At 36.4% G+C, this 21265-nt stretch overlaps 1 protein-coding gene across 1 annotated transcript; it reads right to left on the bottom strand.

Moving 5' to 3' along the window:
• Positions 1-285: 285 nt before the first annotated feature.
• LOC118271823 (vacuolar protein sorting-associated protein 11 homolog) lies at positions 286-21144 on the bottom strand. Its single transcript, XM_035588056.2, has 17 exons — positions 20980-21144; positions 20697-20765; positions 19538-19711; positions 19131-19283; positions 18574-18704; positions 17692-17842; positions 16635-17072; positions 15837-16115; positions 15003-15222; positions 14190-14415; positions 13492-13650; positions 11977-12134; positions 11271-11352; positions 10229-10444; positions 9593-9718; positions 4025-4227; positions 286-3067 (listed from the first exon to the last, which is right to left on the bottom strand). The coding sequence occupies exons 1-17, from the start codon at positions 20992-20994 to the stop codon at positions 2676-2678; spliced, it is 3192 nt and encodes a 1063-aa protein (XP_035443949.2). The 5' UTR covers positions 20995-21144; the 3' UTR covers positions 286-2675.
• Positions 21145-21265: the final 121 nt, after the last annotated feature.

Genomic DNA, 21265 nt, shown 5'->3' with positions numbered 1-21265 from the left:
AAAGTGAGTAAGGGTTAGCTCTCTGTGGTTTCTCAGCTTGACTAACGGCGCGTTCCAATAAACTACCGATCGGTAAATTTGCTTACGAGCCGTAGAATTTTGACATAAGCTCCATACAAAATGTGTCAAAATTCTACGGCTCGTAAGCAAATTTACCGATCGGTAGTAATGCGCCGTTACCCCATGAGACATAGGTTTATGTTTATTCAATCTTATACTTTGGAATTTGACTATTTTCAACTATTAGGTAATGTGAAAAATTGAAATAAAAGTAGACAAACGAAATAACTTATATTAAATATTTATTATCACATATTTATGATACAGATTGGATACAGCTTACAAAACGATACATTACATAGCTTCTATAGTATATTTATTATTTATAATTATATATTATACAGTGAGTTCTAAATGAGGAATGTTTTAAACAAGAATACGTTTTGAGACGCTAGCTATATAGTATGTTTTGTGAATAGAAGATCGGAATAAGTAATCACACTAATATTATAAATGTGAAAGTTTCATTGTCCGTCAATCACGCTGAAACTACTGAACGGATTTTAATGAAATTTGGTATACAGACAGGGTATGAGCTGACTTGAGTGATAGGATACTTTCTTTCCCACGAAAACGCGGGCGAGGTTAAAATTTCATGATTTTAAATAATTGAATTAAAAAACAGAAACGCTCAATAATGCTTTGTCCGCCTTAGGAAACGACCCCTTGCTTCATCATCAACATCATCTTTATATCAGCCACTGCTGAACATACCGCTTCCCCCCCCCCCCCTTCAATGACTACCAGATAGGCCGGTTAGTATACTTACAGCAGTCGAATTTAGAACCCCCTCTTTTCTTCCAAGTCGGTTAACAATAAACAAGCATTACATACTCCGATCTCGAATAGAATATAATATTTCTTGCAATATGACTAGTTCCTACTACAGTTATATGAATTCGTATAACTGAAATAACAAAACAATGGCAATAATTATACATATAGGAAAATCGATTGATTATTATTTTTTCTCGACTTACAAAATAAACATATCAGACCTATGAGATTTTATAAATATATTAGTTTATTATATAGCAACATTATATTCGTATAATTATATTATATGACAATTTATTTAACGAGCTATTGTTCTTTGATTAACTAATACTTAATAAAAAATATATAAAATAAATACTAACGACTGTGTATATGAAAATAAAAGATGGTTTATGGTGAAAATAATTAAAATTGAAACAACACGACACAATGAATGTATATTAGTTACTAATGATCTCAATCAAACAGTTTATGAATTTAAATTGGTTTTTTACTATTAGTTCTGAGGAGGAGTTCTGTCGATTCAGAGGTTTTAACATCCAATAACTTTTCCCACCTTGAGCGAGGCGAGAAGAAGTGTCAGACTCTTACCAACCACTCCGTTCCTACTCCTGCTTTTTGAGGTTTCAGAAAAAGGCATGTTGTGTCGTGTTTAGATTTCAATATTTTATTATTTTCAGGGCTGAGAGTCCCGTCAAACAATACGATAGAAATTGGCTGCTAAGTCAGAAAATTTATTAATGCGTTTTCAACTTTATCACAAGAAGTATAGGGATGAAAATCCATTACAGAAACTAACAACTTAGCAATTTAATTTTGTCCTTATCAGCGGATCCAGTATAGATAGTATGAAGCAATATCCATGAAGCAAATACAAAGACGAGATGTCATTACTGAATTTCCCTTTAACATAATGCGTGACACTTTACGGGGAGCGCGGGACGTTACAAACCACGTCCCTCTTTATTTTCCATCTAACGGTCCCATACTACAAACACGTTGCCAATTGTCCACATTTTAATGTGCCACTTTCTGAGCGCTTATCACCTATCTACACCTTTTTACTTATAATATCATTGGGCAGGGCCAATTTTTCGTGTCACAGTGCACACACATTATGGCATCTCCTCTTTGTACTTGCTTCATGGTTAGTAGTTAGTTTAACATATTTTATAAACTGTTTTTTATTCATACAAAATCCATGGCAGTCTTGTAGCGTTTCTTTCATTGCAAACATATGTATAAACTATAATTGCATAATTATAAGCTTTAATTTAAACAATTTCTAGCCGATATATCAATACAAATCTGTTGAACCTAGCTGTTGAAAAATTGGAAATATATTATGACAAATATTGCTATGTAAAGCGTAATTAATTTAGAATGTCATTGGATATTGCTATAACATATTCTAGGTATATATAACATCACCTCTTAGTGACCATTTATTGATTAGCCCAGTAATCTTCTGATTCAATGTTCTTGATTTCTTTACAAAAGGGCTATATTGTTAACTAGACGTAAAAAGTAACACTTGTATTTGGAAAAACGACCTTACTCTTACATCATAAAGACGCTTTTAGAATAACCGTTCATACGTCCTTTCACAAACGCGTCTTAGAACGAAACCACACGAAATCCAGAGGCACGAGGCGAGTATTAAAACTAAATTTCGAACTTTAATACAAAGTACTAAAGTTCAAATTACAATTCATCAAGATAATAACATTGCCACTGAAAACCCGACCATATTTAATGAGATATAAGGTAGAATTTCGTGTAAACGTGACTGACCTCGTGTTTTTGCTTGTAACGGCCGTGTGACGTCATTCCAAGCTTCATGAGAAGGGATTATAGTTACTGTCATAGTCATCATCTTCGCTGAAGGGATTTGTTGGTTCCGTCGCTTCTTCTGCAAATGGATTCTTCGCTTCATCATAAGTATCTTCTTCGAAGGGATTCTTCCCCGCTCCATTGCTGATGGCAGAAGATATATTATTCTGTACTACAGGGGAAACTCCTAAACTTCTCTGATTCTCTTCTATTCTCTTCTTGGCTGAGATGGGAGAGGAGTAGGGGGATGGTTTGTGCACTGGCTCGAGTTTGTTCAAGCTTGCTTCTAGGCTCGAGCTGTAGCGTTGCTGCTCTATGACCCTCATTCGACCTTCTGGCATTGGAACTACTGTTGTGCCTTTTGGTGCCACTTGCTTCGTTGTATTTGGCATGAATACTGGAAAATAGAAAAGAGGGGGTTAATAGTTATCTGGTAATTTGAAGATATTGCATTTGTTATATTATAATACAGTTTTACATATTTTGCACGATTAAACCAGATCTCGTTTATATTGGTACTCACATTCACTTGAAAGTTTACAGAAGTACAAGTAATCATCTATAAGTAAAGTACGTATACAAGTGGAACAAATATTTTACAATCACTTCTCCAGCAAAGACACATATACCTACATATACGGTACAAATTAATTGCTACCCCTAACGGCATCTACTGGCCTTGTGAGAATATTACGCGATGGTGTCCATTAAGAATTAATGAGTCGGTAAAAAGCCACTAAGCTAAACGTACATTATATAATTTATATATATTTAAGGTTATAAAGGTTATTTAAGCTTTACTTTATATTGTAAATGGGAAAGTGTGTTTGTATGGCTTTCATTCCTATCGCAACGGAGGTATTTTATGCCAGATTTCCGAGTTTAGAGAATGAGACAGACTATTTCATTCCTTTGACCACGCATAGGTATAGCCGCTAGTAACAGCTAGCAAGATTCGTTAATATTTAAACAAGTTTAAAAAAACGTTATAATTATAATAAATATATGTAGAATATTTAAAATTAAAATAATGGCATCGATAGCAAGTTCGTTATATTGATAAGAGCATATATTAATTAATGATGGATTTAGTCAAACTAGTTAGAATAAAAATATTATTCAATGTGATACCACAAATAAATTATTCAACGAATATCTAACTCTGGGTAGTGACATTTGATTTAATATAGGAAAACATTTGGATCAATTTAGGTTTTTTTTTTGCGAAAATGTATATAATCAGCATAAGATTTGGATTGAAATGTGTAATTTCTGCCGATTGATATTCCTACGACGAAGATTTTTTCTTCAATTTCATAAAAAGTTGCAAAACCATATTCAATAGTCAACTTACTTTGCTTGCTCTGTCCTTCTTGTAACCTCAGCTTGGCTTCAGCGCCGGGTCCGTACGGCTGGGCCGCGGGGGCCGGGGTGGGTGCAGGCGGGGTCGGCTGGGCGGGGCCGGCCGGGGCAGGCGGCTCCACCGTCTCATTCTCAGTCACCACCGTCACCTTGTTGAACAAACCACGCCCGTAGTACTCTGATACCACTGCGTAACTGGAAAGGAGATAGAGAAATTGTTAGATAGATACTCTTAGAAAAATTAAAATTTCCATCAGGGAGCAGGTTTTTTTTTTTTGAGGGGGGAAAATCATCCAATGACTTCTCCCGCCTTGGGCGAAGTGAGAGGGAGTGTCAGACTCTTACTGACTAAAAACCACCCCGTTCCTACTCCTGCTTTTCGAGGCGGAGCCCCGGTAAACCCGCTAGGTAGTCCGCAGCTCCGGAGGGAGCAGGTCCAGCAAAAAGACTCAGTGCCCCTCACAGATGCTGAGGGTGGCCACCAGGGTGGTTTTATATAGGTAAAAATCCAACACTCCTTAGTCTTTCTCTCCTAAAAGTTAGACGCCTTTTCAAGGTTTTACCCCGTCATAAAAAACGGGACGCGCTTCCGGCATTGTGCGCTGGGACTTAGGTTTCACCACATTCATGCAACTGAATCGTGAATTAACATCATGTGACAATTGTGAAAACGTGTCATTCTGACTGCACGGTCGGTGCGGTGGCTGGGTAACCGGCTGCCGTGCAACGTGTAGGGGGTACCTTCCAACTCTTTGTGTTATCCACAAACTGTTGTATCAGGTCTGATTGTCATGTGTATGTGAACTTGTATGTTTGTAAACGCACCCACGACCCAGGCAAAAAATTCAAATGTGGGGCAAAGTTCCTCAAAAAACATGAATGAATAAAACTGAATTACCTTTTTGAAAAAAAGGTTCATGTAACTAGAATCCCGATAAGTCTCCATACAAACAGTAGGAAGATACATTGAAAGACATATTGACAGCGCTACATAACAATTACCATTGTGATCGGTGTCGGGTTTATAAAACACGGGCACAACACACAATAACATTGGAATGAGGTACATAGTGGCGCATACCAAAACAGAACGCCACGGAAACTGCGTGCATTGTCTCGTAGACTATATCTGTTCATTGATCAATGTTCTACTGTTTTCGTATACAATAAAATTTAATTGTGAGACATAGAGTTGCTAATACCTTAAAAACCTCATAAATTTTATAATTTACTTATTTATATAAACTTTATAGTTATATTTTTTATGGGATAGGCCATTAAACGAGCAGACTAGAGGACTGACCGACAGATAGACGTTATTAAAATTATTATATTTGCTTTGACGTTCAAAAGTGCCTTCCTCGTCTATTTGAAATGAATAATTAAAAAAGAAAGACTTGACAAGATTACTTGATGGTAAGCAATCGCCGCCGCCCACGAACACCCGAAACACCAAAGGCGGTACAGGTGCGTTGTCGGCCTTTGGGTTGGCCCATAGGAATAATTATATGCTATAAAACATCACGCTACGATCAATAGGAGCCGAGCAGAGCGGGTGAAACCGCGTGGAAATAGCTAGTCTTGTAATAAATTATTAGTCAATTATGTCTCACAGATAATATAAGACAACATCACATAACACATTTCATAGCAAGCATATGATAGTAATATGAAATGTGTTATGTGTTGTCATATTATTTGCAAGTAACATTATTATTCTTGTATGAAGACGTTTTACAAAGCATTCTATTATTTCTAAACCTATTTGAATATCTGTTACTATAGTGAATTGTTGTTTAGGTTATTTGCACAGCCGTCTCTTCGTGAAAGGTTTTAATCGATGTTTTGCCTACATTTAATTTTGTTCTATTAATCTAGAAAACAAAATAAAAATTGAACAATCTATGGCGTTTTAAATTAATACTTTAATGAAATTATAACAAAATGCGTTATCTAAATTCATAAATAGTGTAAAGCTATTTGGAACGGTTTTATTAATAGCTATTTGGTTGAAGGACAATGGTCTTTATTTTTATGTTGGAATTACATTAGGTATTTTTTTTCGAATATTAATCAATTCTGGCGTTTTCTTGAATAATCCTAAGATTACAATCTAAGATTTAGTTTCATTGTGGTTATATTCGGAACAATCATTCTTATATAAAAAGTGCGGTTTTTGTATTTATATGTATGAAAATGAAATTGCTAGCTTTTGCCAGCAACTTCGCCCGTGTTTCCGTGGGATACAAAGTAGCGTGTGTGTTATTCCAGATCATAATCTACGCCTGTTCCAAATGTCATCCTGATCCTTTCAGGTGTTTTGACGTGTTTCGAGTAAGACACATACACACAATTTCACAAACTTTCGCATTTATCATATAATATTATTAAGATAATAATTTCGTTATAAACATTACGCCAGGAAGTCTTCGAAGGGATGAGCACACTTGTATCTATACTAATATTATAAAGCTGAAGAGTTTGTTTGTTTGAACGCGCTAATCTCAGGAACTACTGGTCCGATTTGAATAATTCTTTTTGTGTTGGATAGCGCATTTACCGAGGAAGGTTATAGGCTATAAATCATCACGCTATGATCAATAGGAACCGTTCAAAAATAGCAGAGCGGTTGAAACCGCGCGGAAGTAGCTAGTACACTATAACCATATTTCACCAATGTTGTTAAGTAATTATTACAGGGTCAAGATCAGTCGAATATACAAGTATTATCGTTACAAATCAATTAACAATACTACAAACACGACTAGTATATAAGCGTGGCGACACTATCGTAAATCTCCCTGATAACATATCAATGTCGCTAACTATAACACACCTTTTTTATTATTTTTAATTCTTTAAATAATAACTATTATTGGAATTTTACTTTTAAACGCTTGGTATTTACTCTCTTTCTTTGTTGTTTTCTTTCTTGCTTTCTAAGACGTTTCTAGTTTTCGCTTTTCAAGAAAGTTAGTGATTTTAGATTTAAAACATAAACACTCCCTAATGAGATAGTAACTATAGTGTAGTAATTAAAATTATTTTAATTCTGATTGCATTAGAAAGAAAGGTAACAGTGTATTTCAGACAAAATAATCAAAAACATAAAATATAATCAACACAGCGTAAAAAGGCTTAATGCTTTTAATATTATGTATGTATTAACATTGATATTTATCATAACCGTATCTATGATTTAAACTCTTAAAGTTACAGAACACATCTATTTGTCTGTCAGTTAATCCACTAAACGAGTAACTAACTCTAAAGGATGCATTTATCCAATTTACTCAATTTTACTGCTATTCTCAGATATATGCGGAAACATAAGACAAGACGGTGACACAGTAAAATCTGTTCTTTCTAGAAACATTTCATAAAACCGACAATGAAATTGACAACTAACTATTATAAACTTAAAACTCACATTTGGTTCCAATACTACTTATGTAAATCGGTAAAATTATGATAGGAATAGGACAGAACAACATAACGTATTGTAAAAATCGTAGAGAAAAACAAATAACATTGTAGTATATAATATACTCAAAAATAAAGACAAAATTAATAAATAAAAACAACATATCACTCACCCATACCTATCATCCACTGTATTAGGAAAACACCAGGAAAATGGGGGCACGGTGATAGATTTTAGAAGCGATAAATACATATTTTATAATCCAACATCAAACTACACAACGTAATCATGAAAAATATTAAAAAATTAAACGCGATATCGATAAGAGGACATGATTGCGCGCGCGCCGCCAACCGACTGAATTGTTACCACTCGTTACGTCAGCTTCGTTCATTTTTAAACTGTATTTTTATAGATTATAAACTTATAGATTTAGGTATATATAAATTATAAACTTATTATTTTACATTTTTATTTTAGAATTATTAAGTTTTATTTTATGCAATTAAAAATAGTGCTATTTTAATACCGAGAGAGATGATGCTTAACATATCCATGTTTTTTAATTAAATATGTTTTTTTACTCTGTGCGAGTAGAAACTACTTCTCGATACTGTTAGTTGCGTGTGAATAAGATAAAAGATTATGTTCGGTTATTTATAAGGAGATTTAAGTAAGAAACACAATGCTATAATAGGAATTGTTTGGTAGTTTAATCCATGACTAATGTTTAAAGCAGTTGGACAGTAGTTTGCGTGTTTGGTTGTTTGTAAAATAAATAATTTGTTAATGTAAATATTAACTTATTTTAATATAAACAAATTGATTACTCATGTGTAATGATACTGCTAATATTTAATGTACAAGTTTAAATTATATTTAATAAATTAATCCATAGCAATAAATATATAATATAATAAATACCTAAGATATATGCACCTAAGAGATATACCGCACGGCATGATAAATGGCGTTCATGTCGTGAGCCACTTTTAATTAAGATCTTGCATGCATGTATTATTTTAATTCAGTATCCATACACATGTTTGAGTAAATAAAATTATACTTATTTTATAAACTTTTTCTTTCTTTCTTATTCTTGCATTGAACAGGCTTGTAGTGAACTTATTAGAAATAATCTGTTACTAATGGAAAACGTTCAACGTCCACAGACGTCGCGGCAGGTCCAGAAGGAGATGGCGGGACGAACTTAACAGCTATGACAAGGATTGGCCGCAAAAAGCTTTAAACAGAGAGGAGTGGAAGGAAGGTAGGGAGGCCTTTGCCCTGCAGTGGGGTGATCATGGCTGAAATCCAAATCTAATGGAAAACGTACTTTCCAGAGAGTAGCCCAAAAAAAAAATACAGATTGCTTTCTATACAGTAGCTACTCCCGAGCGGATTCACCCGTTCTGCACGGTTGGTGCATGCGTGATGATCGTAGCGTGATTTTTAATGCATTATTCGATAAATGGTCTATCTAACACAAAAATAAGTATTTAAGAAGTTTAAACAAATAAATATACTCTTCAGCTTTAAGTAATAGTAATTTAAGATTTGTTGATAGTCGAGACATTTTCGAGAAAATATAAATTATGCGCGAGCGAAGCTGCTTGCATAAAGTTAGTGTTATAAACAAAACAATACAAAATTCATCGAATTATTTATAAGTAAATATTTGTTTGTTTGAATATTGGAATGATACAATTGTACTCATAGTTTTTCTATGGCAAGGTATTGTTTTTTAAATATTTAGGTTTAGGTACTTGTTGAATAAATGTTTTTAAGGCTGGTACACACAATAGTCCATTTAAAATTGACAAACATACACTGATCTGCGTTGTCCATAATTTTTTTTTATGGGGCTTTTGTCCATATGGATACGTCAACCCCATCATACCTTATTAACTAATTTACAACAAATAAGTAATTAATAATTAATAATAAGCTTATAAATGAAAAGGAATCATTAACTGGATCTGGATCGCAGGTAATGTCGCCCTCAGTAGATTTTGTCCATAAGTAATCTAAGCCTTTGAGAAAATATATCTATAACATGCAACACGCTACTGTAACGGCTACAAGTTACAGAGCATGTTACATGTTATTACATAGTATTAAGGTAGGTGTACTCACGGGTCGTGTTCATTATGTAGCCGTGCATGCAAGGCCTCTGCGGCGTGTGGCTGGGCGTCGGACCGACGTCTGCCCGACGCACACACCAGGCACTCGCTCTCCGACTCCGCGTAAGTCGTGAAGCAACTGGAAATTATTCAGTTATTGAAGATTCTGGAAGTCTACTAAAGATAAAATAGGTAAAAAGCCCGAACGTATTTGTCGTCCGGATGTCTTTAAAATTAAAGTAAAGGAATTCTGTGACTTGAGCTTTAACGGCCTTAATTTATTATTTATTTATTTAGAAAAACATGCATAATTTTTCTTTTTAATGGGAGGCAGTGTTGTGTATGAAGATATAAATGATTGATTATGAGTATTTTCCTTTTCATACACAAAATAAACTTATGAGTTAGTTACGAAAGAGCTAGCTCTTTCACTGTCGTTGTCGTACGACATGCAGAGTAGAATCAATTTTTATTTTTATTCTCAAATTGAATTTACTGTTCTTTTTTAATTAAATTTATTAACTCTTGTAATCTTCAAACACAACACTACCCTCCATTAACGCCTTGCAAATAAATTTAGAACACCTTATACATAAAAGTGTATATTTCCGACCACCTTTCAACACCTAAAACCTAACTTACACCGTACCTCTGATGGAAAGAGTGTTGGCACAAGAAGTGCATGGTGGGCAGTTCGAGGGGCTTGTTGCAGACGGCGCAGCGACTGGCCTGCAGGACCACGGGCTGCTCCTGCAGGGCCCGCGCCTGCTCCTTCATGCGCGAGCTCTCTGACCGGTACTTGGAGGCCAACTCCTGCTCGCGGGATATCACCTCGGCCTCCGATTTTAACACGTCTGTTAAGTACCTAAGGTGGATTTTTGTTTGGTGAGATTATGGGAGATAAGTGTAAAGGTATAAAAATATCTGTGCCTCTAGCCAAATGTCTCTTTAGCGTTGGTCGACATCGAGAGTAGAAAACTCAATGTATGGGGATGACACTGACAAGTGTCAAAATTTATGTCAATCCTGTACAATTTAGTTTTCTATTCTACAAGTAGACATGCGCTAAATGCCATTTGGCTAAAGGCTCTGGGGACTTATACTGGCTGGGCTCTAATCCTACCAAGTCGAGCAAAAAAAGCCGCATGGCCGTACCATCCTTTTCTCGAAGCCATTTAGGCCAATTTCGGCCGCCTATAACTTAGTTGTGGATAGAACAAGAAGTCTGAATTTTTATATACCAAGCAGGCATTGTACAAACATGGTATATTTCAATTTTATACGGCATCTAAATATTATAAGTAAAAGGTTAAGTAACTCTTAGTTAATACGATAAAATGGTAAACAGGTATTGTACAAACATGGTATATTTCAATTTTATACGGCATCTAAATATTATAAGTAAAAGGTTAAGTAACTCTTAGTTAATACGGTAAAATGGGGTGAATAGAAACTCAGGGGGTGAATAGAAACAATTTTTTTATTAGGATTATTAGTTTGTTTTCATATTTTTGGTTTTAATAATGAATTAATAAAAAATATTTAAATGGTGTAAACAGTTCTAAATTACGTGAAAACACAACAAAATGGAGTTCCTATTCACCACCGATTTGTTTCTATTCACCCCGTTTTACGGTAAATGATTTGTGTTGAGAGGGGGATAATATTTTCATTGGAATCATTGTACTTACTTCCTGACGTCTCCCAGCGTGTATGTGGGCGTGTTAGCGAGACAGTCCACGACTAGAATGGGGGACAGTAACTTCTCGTTGGCTGCGGACGAAATACCAATAATTTAGGTTTGTTGTTTCCTTATTAAAAGTATTATCTTTTTTATGTCTGTCAGTAAGTCAGTCAGTCAGCCAGTCAAGAGTCAGTCAGCCAGTCAGTCATTCATTCATTCAGTTAGTCAGTCAGTCGGCCATCCAGTCAGCCAGGTAGTCAGTCTGTTAGTCAGCTAGACAATTAGTCTGCGCGCTAGACAGTCAGTCAGCTAGTCAGTCCACTAGACAGTCAGTTAGTCACTTCGCTAGACAGTCGGTCAGTTTGTTAGATAGTCAGCCTGTTAGTCAGCTAGACAGTCAGTTAGTCAGTTCGCTAGATAGTTAGTCAATCCGCTAAACAGTCAATCAATCCGCTAGACAGTCAGTCAGTCAGTAATTTCGACAGTCTGCCTGTTAGTCAGCTAGATAGTTAGTCAATTAGTTAGCTAGACAGACAGTCAGTTAGTCAGTTCGTTGGACAGTCAGTTAGTCAGCTAGATCAGGCTATCAGTTAGTCAGTTATTTGTTTAGTTAGTCAGCCAGTCGGTCAGTCAGTTACTCAGCCAGTCGGTCAGTCAGTTATTCATTTAGTTAGTCAGTCAGTGTCACTCAATATAGAGATGTAGTGCAGTACCGATGACGTTGAGCAGCTCGGGCAGCGCTGCTGCAGGCGGCGCGGCGGCCAGCACGTCCAGCCACAGCGCGGGACACAGCGCGCCGCGACGACGGCACACTGCTAGCGCCGCTTCGCTGTCGCCGCTGCGGAGGTGCACTGCCACCTGCGCGCGCCAACTATACGAGGGTAAACAACATGAGCCTTAATAAATCGAACAAAGTCATCTTCTAAAAATAAACGATTTACTCACGTAAATATACTGAAAAAACTCTACTATACCCTATGCGCTGTAACAAGGTGCGGCTGACAGATTCAGTAACGTTTCGTATCACTCTTGAAAGTTGCTGCGATTTAAAAATTATGCCTTAGTATTATAACTGTATCACATTCATATTATGTTATATCATTCGGAAGTGTAGTTAATTAAATTTATTCCAACCGGAATGTTCTAGTCTTTAAATAAAATCTAATGAAATCAAAAATAAAATAAAGTGTTCTGCGTATAACGTAAATCCATAGTCGTGTTTAGTGATGGGATGTACTGCTACGATGGATAGGTAGTCGATGTTTTTTAGAATATAAAACGAAAATCATGCGTCGTTCAATTATCACTCTTAAAAAACCTTTAATTATGTGGGTAAATCTACTGTAGACGCGGCTCTCTCTGCCCGAACCACAGTGACTTTATCTGAGCACAAATATATAGTAGACATTTCCGGCGCCTTTGATAATGCGTGGTGGTACTTAATCTGAAAGATCGTGGTTGCTTTAGTAACATATACAAACTAATATACACTTATATTCTTCACGGTTCTGTAAAACTGAAACTCTGAAACACCTCAGGGCTCGGTCATAAAATATTTTGACAAGTATATACACGTAGTTACACTGCACAAGTAAATAACACACACATTTAATAAAAAAATTAAAGAGAATTAAATGTATGCTACGAGTATCGATAGCGATAAAAAAAGATTTTTATAATGTCCATCCCTAAAGAGAGACGTCAACGTCATACAGACATCTGTCAGCCGCACCTTGTTATAGCGCATAGGGTATAGTTTCGAGCCATAGAGAGGACTCATGAACAGCGTGCACTTCTCTCAGTATATTGACGTAGGTAAACCATTTTAGGTAAAGAAACCCTTCTTCAGAAAGACTCTTCCATAATAACCATGTTTAAATTAAGAAAAGAAAAACATTACTTTGACACGCTAAAAAAACAAGTACAGCTTAAACTGTAGAGTGAATACTAAGAGTACCTTTTTAGAGATAATATCAATAAGCCGATACTTAATACAAATATTAATGAATATTGCTACCCATTCTCCAATAGTTGTTCGCAGATTTTAGACATGCCCAGAATATAGGCAAAAGTTTTGAATTGGGTAGTTTCCTCAGTCGAAAATTTATTTTCATATACAATATTATACAATCAAATATTCAAAAATAATCACACTATCGTTCATATATTGACTGATTTACTTAATTCTAGATTTTTTTCTATCTAATAAATTTGTGAAAGCTACTCACAGTTTATTCTCCTCGTACAGATACAGCACTCCGGCCTGGAAGCCGAGCATCTGGCATATGATGAGCGTCTGGTCCTTGTCGTAGTTGGCTTCAGGGTTCTTCAGCACGCCCAGTATCTTCTCCTCATATTCCTTCTTCTCACTCTCTGGAGATTTTGCCCTGGTGGATCAAAAGTGGTAAAAAGTAAGACCTTATACTACGAATGTCTACAAATCGCTTAGGCCCTAAGCGATTTGTATCGTCTGACGCGGTTGCCATAACAGATTGTGGCTAATTGCAGAGGGCGGTTAACCGTGCGGTTGGCCACTAATGCGTATGGGGACTTAGTGCTTTTTGTTAGTGAAGTGGTTTCAGAGTGAATAGAATAATGAGTTTGGTGTCTCTAATTTTGACATTGTGTCATTTCGTTTGGTTTTTATTGTAGCTGTATATTTATTACAGCATGAATAATCGATTTACTTTCTAAATAAGGTTTTCGTTTTTTATTTTTATCGCAAAACGCTACTCATAACTATGGGAACCCCGAAGTAGTTTCTAAACTAGTCGAATTACCTACACACTTACATGAACCACAAACAAGCTGTACAACATAATGACTAATATTGTTATTTTATTAGTGAAAACTATTGTTTAACTTGCCTTGAGGTTTGCCTTCAACAGTTTTCTATTGGCAGTTAAAGACTTAAGGAAAAACTCACCAAACATGTATATAATGTTCGATCAAGGCATCGTAGACCAGCTTAGAACAGTCGTCTTGTGTCTTGATCATGTGTTCGAGGAAGTCGATGAGGCGCTCCGAGTTGGCGAGGAACATGTGTATGTAGTCGTCTGGGAGGGCGAAGGCCGGGGGCCTCACTGCGCCGCCCGACAATGAAGCCTCGTCCACCAGCGGCTTACTGCGGGGCTTGTAGTCTGTGCATAGTACTGCGGAAAAGAAGATAAGTATTTATTGAGTTGAGCCATATTTTAGAGTGTCGTAGCCTGGAGGTTTAAAAAACCTGGCAAGTGCCTATGTGATTTTTTCATAGTTATAAGTGCTTTTTAAAATTATCTAAACTTCGGCATCGTGAGAAAACCTGGGACTTTTTTATAATTGACTAGCAAACCCGGCGAACTCCGTTTCGCCACAAATAATTTTCCGTTTTTTTTTCTTTGCTATAAACCTCACTGAGACCGAGCCCTTTCCAACGAATGCAAAACCGTGGAAATCGGTTCGTGCGTTCTGGAGTTATAGCGTCAGGTAGGAAAACCCGACTTATTTTTATATAATAGATTATAAGTATGAAATCGCTAATCCGTCTCGTCTTGAGCAAGTATGGTGGTTAATACTCTTTCCTTCTGGGTGTGAGAAGATGCCTAAAATCGTAGCATTTTCGATTAGAACATTAAATAAAAAAAGAAAACACAATTTTTTGCACCATATTAAATTAGCTTAGATTTCAGCCACGATAGTCCCACTACAGAACAAACCCCCAACACCTCCTCACACAAAAACCAACTACTAAACTCACATTTCAAAAAATTGGTGCTCTCCTCGGGCTCATGCTGTATGAGCCGGTGCCCGTACTTCTTCATGTACATGTCTGCGTCCTCAAACTCCAGCTCGACCATGTAGTCCAGCGCCCGCCGGCAGTCCTTCTTGTCCTCTAACATCATCTTCAGGTACCAGTCGTGCCGCTTGTAGTTCGCCGCTAGAGCCAACGCGTCGTCCACGCTCACTTGACGCATTACCTGGTAAAACAAGTATATGTTACAAGTAAATTAAATTTATTATTATGTAAGTGTTTAGATGTAAGTCCTTATGTATTAACTACTGATTGTCCTAATAAATAAGTAGCTCTTGCCAGCGATTTCGCCCGGGGTTCGGGATAAAAGTTATCCCATGTGTTATTCGATGCTACAATATATCTCTGTACCACATCTAATTCTTTCTAGTAGTTATTATTTTATTATTATTCGTAAAGGATAACAAACTTTCGCATTTATAATATTATGTAGTAGGATAGTTAGATTTTTAACCTAAATGTAAAACGATAAGGTTGATAAACAGTTATGTTATGATCATCATCAACGTCACGCCTTTTATCCCCGAAGGGGTAGGCAGAGGTGCACATTACGGCACGTAATGCCGCTATACAATGTACACCAACTTTTCACCATTTGTGTTATAAGTCCCATGGGACTTATATATTATATATATATATATTCCATGGAATAGGGGGTGAGCTTATTGCCATATACTGTTATGTTATGAGTCCTGTATAATAAAGTTTAAACCTATTGCTTAGTAACGCATTCGATGCGATGCAATGTTCAATATCCACGCTTTATATAGGAAAACCAACCTTAATAGCAACATCGACATCAAAATCGATGGCTTTATCCTTGGAATTGATGAATTCCTTCAGTTTCCCTTGGTGGTCGTGCTGGTCTATCTTCATGTAACAGGTGAGGAGCAGGGTGGTGTGGTCTTCCGTGGCGCATCCCTTCTTCTTGTGCAGTTCTTCCAAGTACTGTACGAGGGGCTCCAGGTGTCGCGACTCGAGGTACTTGCGGATGACGTACGAGGTTTCCAACCAGCCAATAGTTTTTACGTATTGCTCTATTGCGCCTTTTAAATCTCCCTGTAATTCGTAAAAAATATTAAAAAAAATAATGTAATAAATTACATGTATAGCTATTTTCGACAACCACTCCAACTTAGCGTGATTACTTAGACAACTAGCAACTAACTTGTACTGTTACCTATCACATATAGGACAGTAAAAATAAAAATAACTTCTAGCTTAACACACAGGTTGTCCTAGTTCAGACACTTTATATTGTGAATTTTATATAGATTTAGGCGAAACTGTAAACTTTAGATTATAATAATTTGATTTGATGGATTTCAGTCGTGATCGTCCCACTGCATGGCGAAGACCTCTACCCTCCTTCCACTCCTCTCTGTGTAAAGCTTTTTGATTATAATATTTGATTTTTTTATATAAAATACCGTTAAATGTTACCTAAGATAGGTGGTTAGCTTAAGGGATTTTTTAAATTTAGAAGTGGTTGGTGAAAACAGGAATGGTATGTCTTCATAGCTTCTTGTTACATGTGCAACTAGAATACTAGGCAATTAAGATAATAAACCAACCCACCTTACTATACAAGTGATCACCATACTGCTTGTAGATCTCAGTGAGCCCAGCCTCGTCATAATGCTGGCTACTAGCAATCCTAATAGCAACATCATAGAGATTCTTTTTGAACAACAACGTAAGTTTCGACTGCAAATCTTTCTCCTCTAAATAAATCATTTCTTTATTCTTCGTGAGAATATAAAACGATCCCCATTCTGTTAGCACAGCGTCTATTTCTTCGAAAGTTTTTAAGAAGACTATGAATTTGTTTTGTATGTCTAGTATGGTGATTTGATGGGACTTGGGGACTGGGGCGGTGCTCGTAGACGCTGTGGACTTGCTTGGCTTTTCGTTCGTGGTGATTACTAGATAGCTTCGGAACCAGTCGAGCCGGACTTTTTCACCTTCGAGGGCGTAGCAGGGACCTCGACCTTCCGTTGTGTACACGTATAGAGCCTGGGGAGAGAAATAAGTTTAAGTTTTATAGAACAGATGGTTTTAGTAAGACAGTTTAATTTTTGAGGGATATTGAGATTGAGATACCTTTATTACAAACAATAATTTCACATATCAACAGACTATAAGTGGCCACTGCTGACCTAAGAACTCTTTTCACACACAGACAGTTTGAGCATTAATCACTATGCTTGCTTAATTCGGGTTGCCAATTCCAAACTTTTATAATTAGAAATTATATGTAAGGCCAGGTTTCCTCACGATGCTTTCCTTTACCGTTTTGCAATAACTTGTTATAATTTGTGCTAAGTGACGTGAATGACTGAATGAATGTAGTGACAGTACAAAAGTCGCAATTATACCTGTGGTGACAGTACAACATGCCATTCTTTACAATAGTATGAAAAATCAGACGTCATGAGGCGTACTGATTTTATGGAAGTAAAAAATGATAGTACGTCGATAGGCGTAGGTACTGTTGCATCACTTTAGGCTATCTAGACGCCTATGGTCGTTACTGTACACCAACGTGTTAAGTTTGTTTGGAAAAAATGTTTATTATCATTAGTTCTATCACATGCCTAACTGTATTTTGTTACTTAAATGTGACGTAGAATACCTCATTGTTGGCGATGGTGAGCCTCTGGTTGTCGGCGAGCACGGCGCATGCGGGCGCGGCGCCCATGCAGTCCAGCGTGACGCAGCGCTCCACGCCCAGCCACACCACGCACACCGCCGCGCGGGACACCACGTACAACTTGTCCGCGCCTCTGTACGTACACGTGTTTCATATTAATATGGCATATAGAGTGCCTAGCGCGAGTTTGTTTTACGGTAATGACACTTGGAGCTCTGGGGGCCTACTCCGGTTCTCGAATCCGAAGTTTCGTTTAATTTTCGGCCGTAGGTTTTATTGATTTACTAATGAAATTGCTTAAAATAACGTTTTATTTTTAATTTCAAATCAAATCCTACTTATTTATCTTCATTTCATTCGTTCATTTTTGTTCACAAAGGTTCGCAATAAATGGAATTGTAGTACGAAATTTGCGAAGTTTTGGACGAAAATTCGTTTTTCGTTGAATTAGAGTAGACCCCCAGATTGGCTGTTCTGAGGTGGCCAACCAATCGAAGGGATAAGCGGTAACGTTTCGATCGTGTTAACGTAAAACAGATTCGCAGTAGGCACCAAGTTCTACATTTAAAAAAAGAGAGTTACACAAAAGATAACAATAAGTCATTATCACATGGATATCGGCCATAGCAGTCTATTGCCTCCTCTCTATCTAAGCGGTGTTGCCACTATCGCGTCATAGTTCGATTTACTACCAATTCTATTTACGATTTACTATCACTTCCTAACACCGATCGCAATCCAAAATCTTTGTAATCGGTTGTTGAAATTGACAGTTAAAAGATTTATTAGATCAAATATGAATAAAAATCTTATAACATGTGTAACCATTTTCCTCACCATATAAATTAGATCAATGGCACTTACTTAAACGCGAGTGCTGTGATGGGACTAGTGCCCGAGTCAGGCAAAGTCCTCATTTTACCGCTGCGTTGCCGGGCAATGTCGCCGCGGAACAGCGATACTGACCCGTCCAGGAAACCAACTGCTAGTAGATTCTGAAAACAAACAGATATAATGACAATGACTTTAATTAATTTAAATTAACAATTATTCTGTCATAATGATGAACCTGGAATCATCATAAGCATGATTCCATAACACACAATAATACTTTGACTGATCCGGAGATCACACTTGAGACTCCTTGCTTGATAGTTGCTGACTAAGTGACCAGCTGTATTACCGAAGCTCCGGTTCGAACTAGATGAAGTTATAGAGAAACCCACATTGAGCAAGTTTGTGGTTAATGTTCAACCCTTCTACGTGTGAGAAGAGGCCTTTATAGGCTGTTAACATAATATGATGCGTTTAGGTACAGAGTAGTTTTTAGTCAGTAAGCAAGGGTTTGATATTCCCTCTCGCCTCACCCGTAGCGAAAGAAGTCATAAATATAGGTATATTGACAAGTAAATAAATAATACCTTGTTTTCATGGACAGCAAGAGCCGTGGCAGGTGTGGGCTTCATGTGTGACGGTACAGCCCGAGACACTCGCGTGCAGGTTGGGTTCCCGTGCCGGTCCCTGCGCGACCAGTCCCATACTTTGATCAGTGGTAGCACTCCAGCCTCATCATCCTGGAATTATATAATAATTATTATGAATTCTGAAGTAGTTCTTAGTTTCAAAAAGTCAAAACACGCCATTACTTTAGATGCCATCCTTTTATCATTATTTGATTACTTAAACATATACCAGTATCAAGTGGTTCAGTATTTCACCCTAATGGTAAGGAGATAAGGTTTAATTTCCAAATTCCAAAACATTAATTTGATTACAAAAATATGTGGGGACATTTCTCAAATTCAGTATTTAATCAAAGCAAACTCACCCCTATGGTAACGAGATAAGGATCATGAGGTAATTGCTGAGCTAGAGTGACAGTCAGCTCATAAGCTTTGAACGAGGTGACTTCCCATGAGCGAGAGATGAGATGGGCCCAGCCCGTAACATCACACAGGACGACATGACCGTTACCGCTTGTTGTTGCTGTTACATGCGTGTCCTGGAAATAAAATACAAGAATTAGGTAGATATGATTATCTGGGTAGTAACTCAATAATCTATTAAACATTAAACACAATAGTGACCGGCGCTAGCGGAGGATTTGCCTCAACTGATTTTTGTTAGCAGCCAACGTCTTAATCAACACAGTTAACATTTTAAGTAATGGACCAACATTTACGTTAACTTTAAGATATGTTAATAATCTAGTAAGCATTATGCCACGCCATGAAGCAAAATATCTGAATTACACACTGATCATTCTGCCACTATACCTACTGTGCCTGTGAGTCATACACAATAACTTCTGCCTGCTACTTTACCTGTATGACATAATGACAGGCAAGAAACATTACAGACAAACACACAAATGTTTTAATATTAGTTTAGAAGTTTGGATTCCTAATTGGAATCTAAATAAATAAATAAGTGTTCCTCTTTCTTATGCTTATTGGAATTTAAATAAATAAATAAGTGTCCATCTTTCTTATGCTTATTAGAATGTTATTAGAGAAGGTTATGGATAAGCTAGTTTATATTTTTATTTTAAAGATTGTTACTAGAACAGATGAAATAATATTTTTCAATATTCTCTCACACAAACACAAAACCAAGTTAATTACAATTTTGAGTTTGGCTTCAATATAACAACAGCTATTACTATTTATTTCATTTATATTTTCACTGTATGGACAGCACTTTTCTACAATACTATTAAAAGTATAGTTTATTCCATCTGTTCAGATCAGAAAATAAACTATAATGCAATAAAGATAGTAATTATCTACCTTTACAGTTAAAGTAACTTTGCATTAATAGCATGCTAGTTTAATATTAGCAATGTCCCTGGAGTAAAGACATATCTAGCTATAAGGGGGAGGTTTCTATGTACTATACTGTGTTCATAAAACAAAAACAGGCATTGCTAAATAAAATAAGTGTTCATATACCTTATGTTCAGTGGAATATAACACAAAATCACTTACTTGCAAGCACTCAGCCACCTTCCCGTTGTCGACGTTCCTATGAATGTCGAAAAATGAAAATTTCCTCCACTGTAAATCAAGCACGTTTTGAGATGTAAATATACGGTTTATAGGCATCATATTAAAACTCATCGTGGTTTCTTAATCGTCTCTAATAGCGTAAAATATAATATACGAGATTGGTGCTCTATTAAAAATGTTTTACAGTACAAACAAAAGGTACAGCAACAAGATTAGTACAACTCATTTTAATAGCTCATATTAATTAATATTCCATAATTACCTCCAAAAAAGCCATCGTTATCGTTTTAATTATTTAACACACTTATCATGATATCAATGAAATCATTAAAAATAATAATTTTCAGCGTTTTCCTTTTATCACAATACAAAATTAGACAATACAGACTACAATATTTTTTTTATTTTCATTTGTCATTTGACGGCTGACGGATTGACATAGTATTTTACTCCGTTACACGTTAAAATTTTCTATAATATGTTCATGACAGACAAGGATAGAGAAAGCAGTACATCGGTAGCGTGAAAGAGAGAGCAAAATTTGTATG

Source organism: Spodoptera frugiperda, chromosome 5, assembly GCF_023101765.2.
Source record: "Spodoptera frugiperda isolate SF20-4 chromosome 5, AGI-APGP_CSIRO_Sfru_2.0, whole genome shotgun sequence".
In the NCBI taxonomy this organism is placed as follows: Eukaryota; Metazoa; Arthropoda; class Insecta; order Lepidoptera; family Noctuidae; genus Spodoptera; species Spodoptera frugiperda.
The sequence above is the reverse complement of the archived record's forward strand: the minus strand, read 5'-3'. Positions and strand labels throughout refer to the sequence as shown.

What these genes read in the sequence shown, in the direction of transcription:
- LOC118271823 (XM_035588056.2), bottom strand. An exon ending in ATGTCGATGTTGCTATTAAG is followed by an intron (nt 15,223 to 15,836) that starts GTTGGTTTTCCT and finishes TTGTTTTACCAG; the next exon opens with GTAATGCGTCAAGTGAGCGT. An exon ending in CAACACTCTTTCCATCAGAG is followed by an intron (nt 9,719 to 10,228) that starts GTACGGTGTAAG and finishes AATAATTTCCAG; the next exon opens with TTGCTTCACGACTTACGCGG.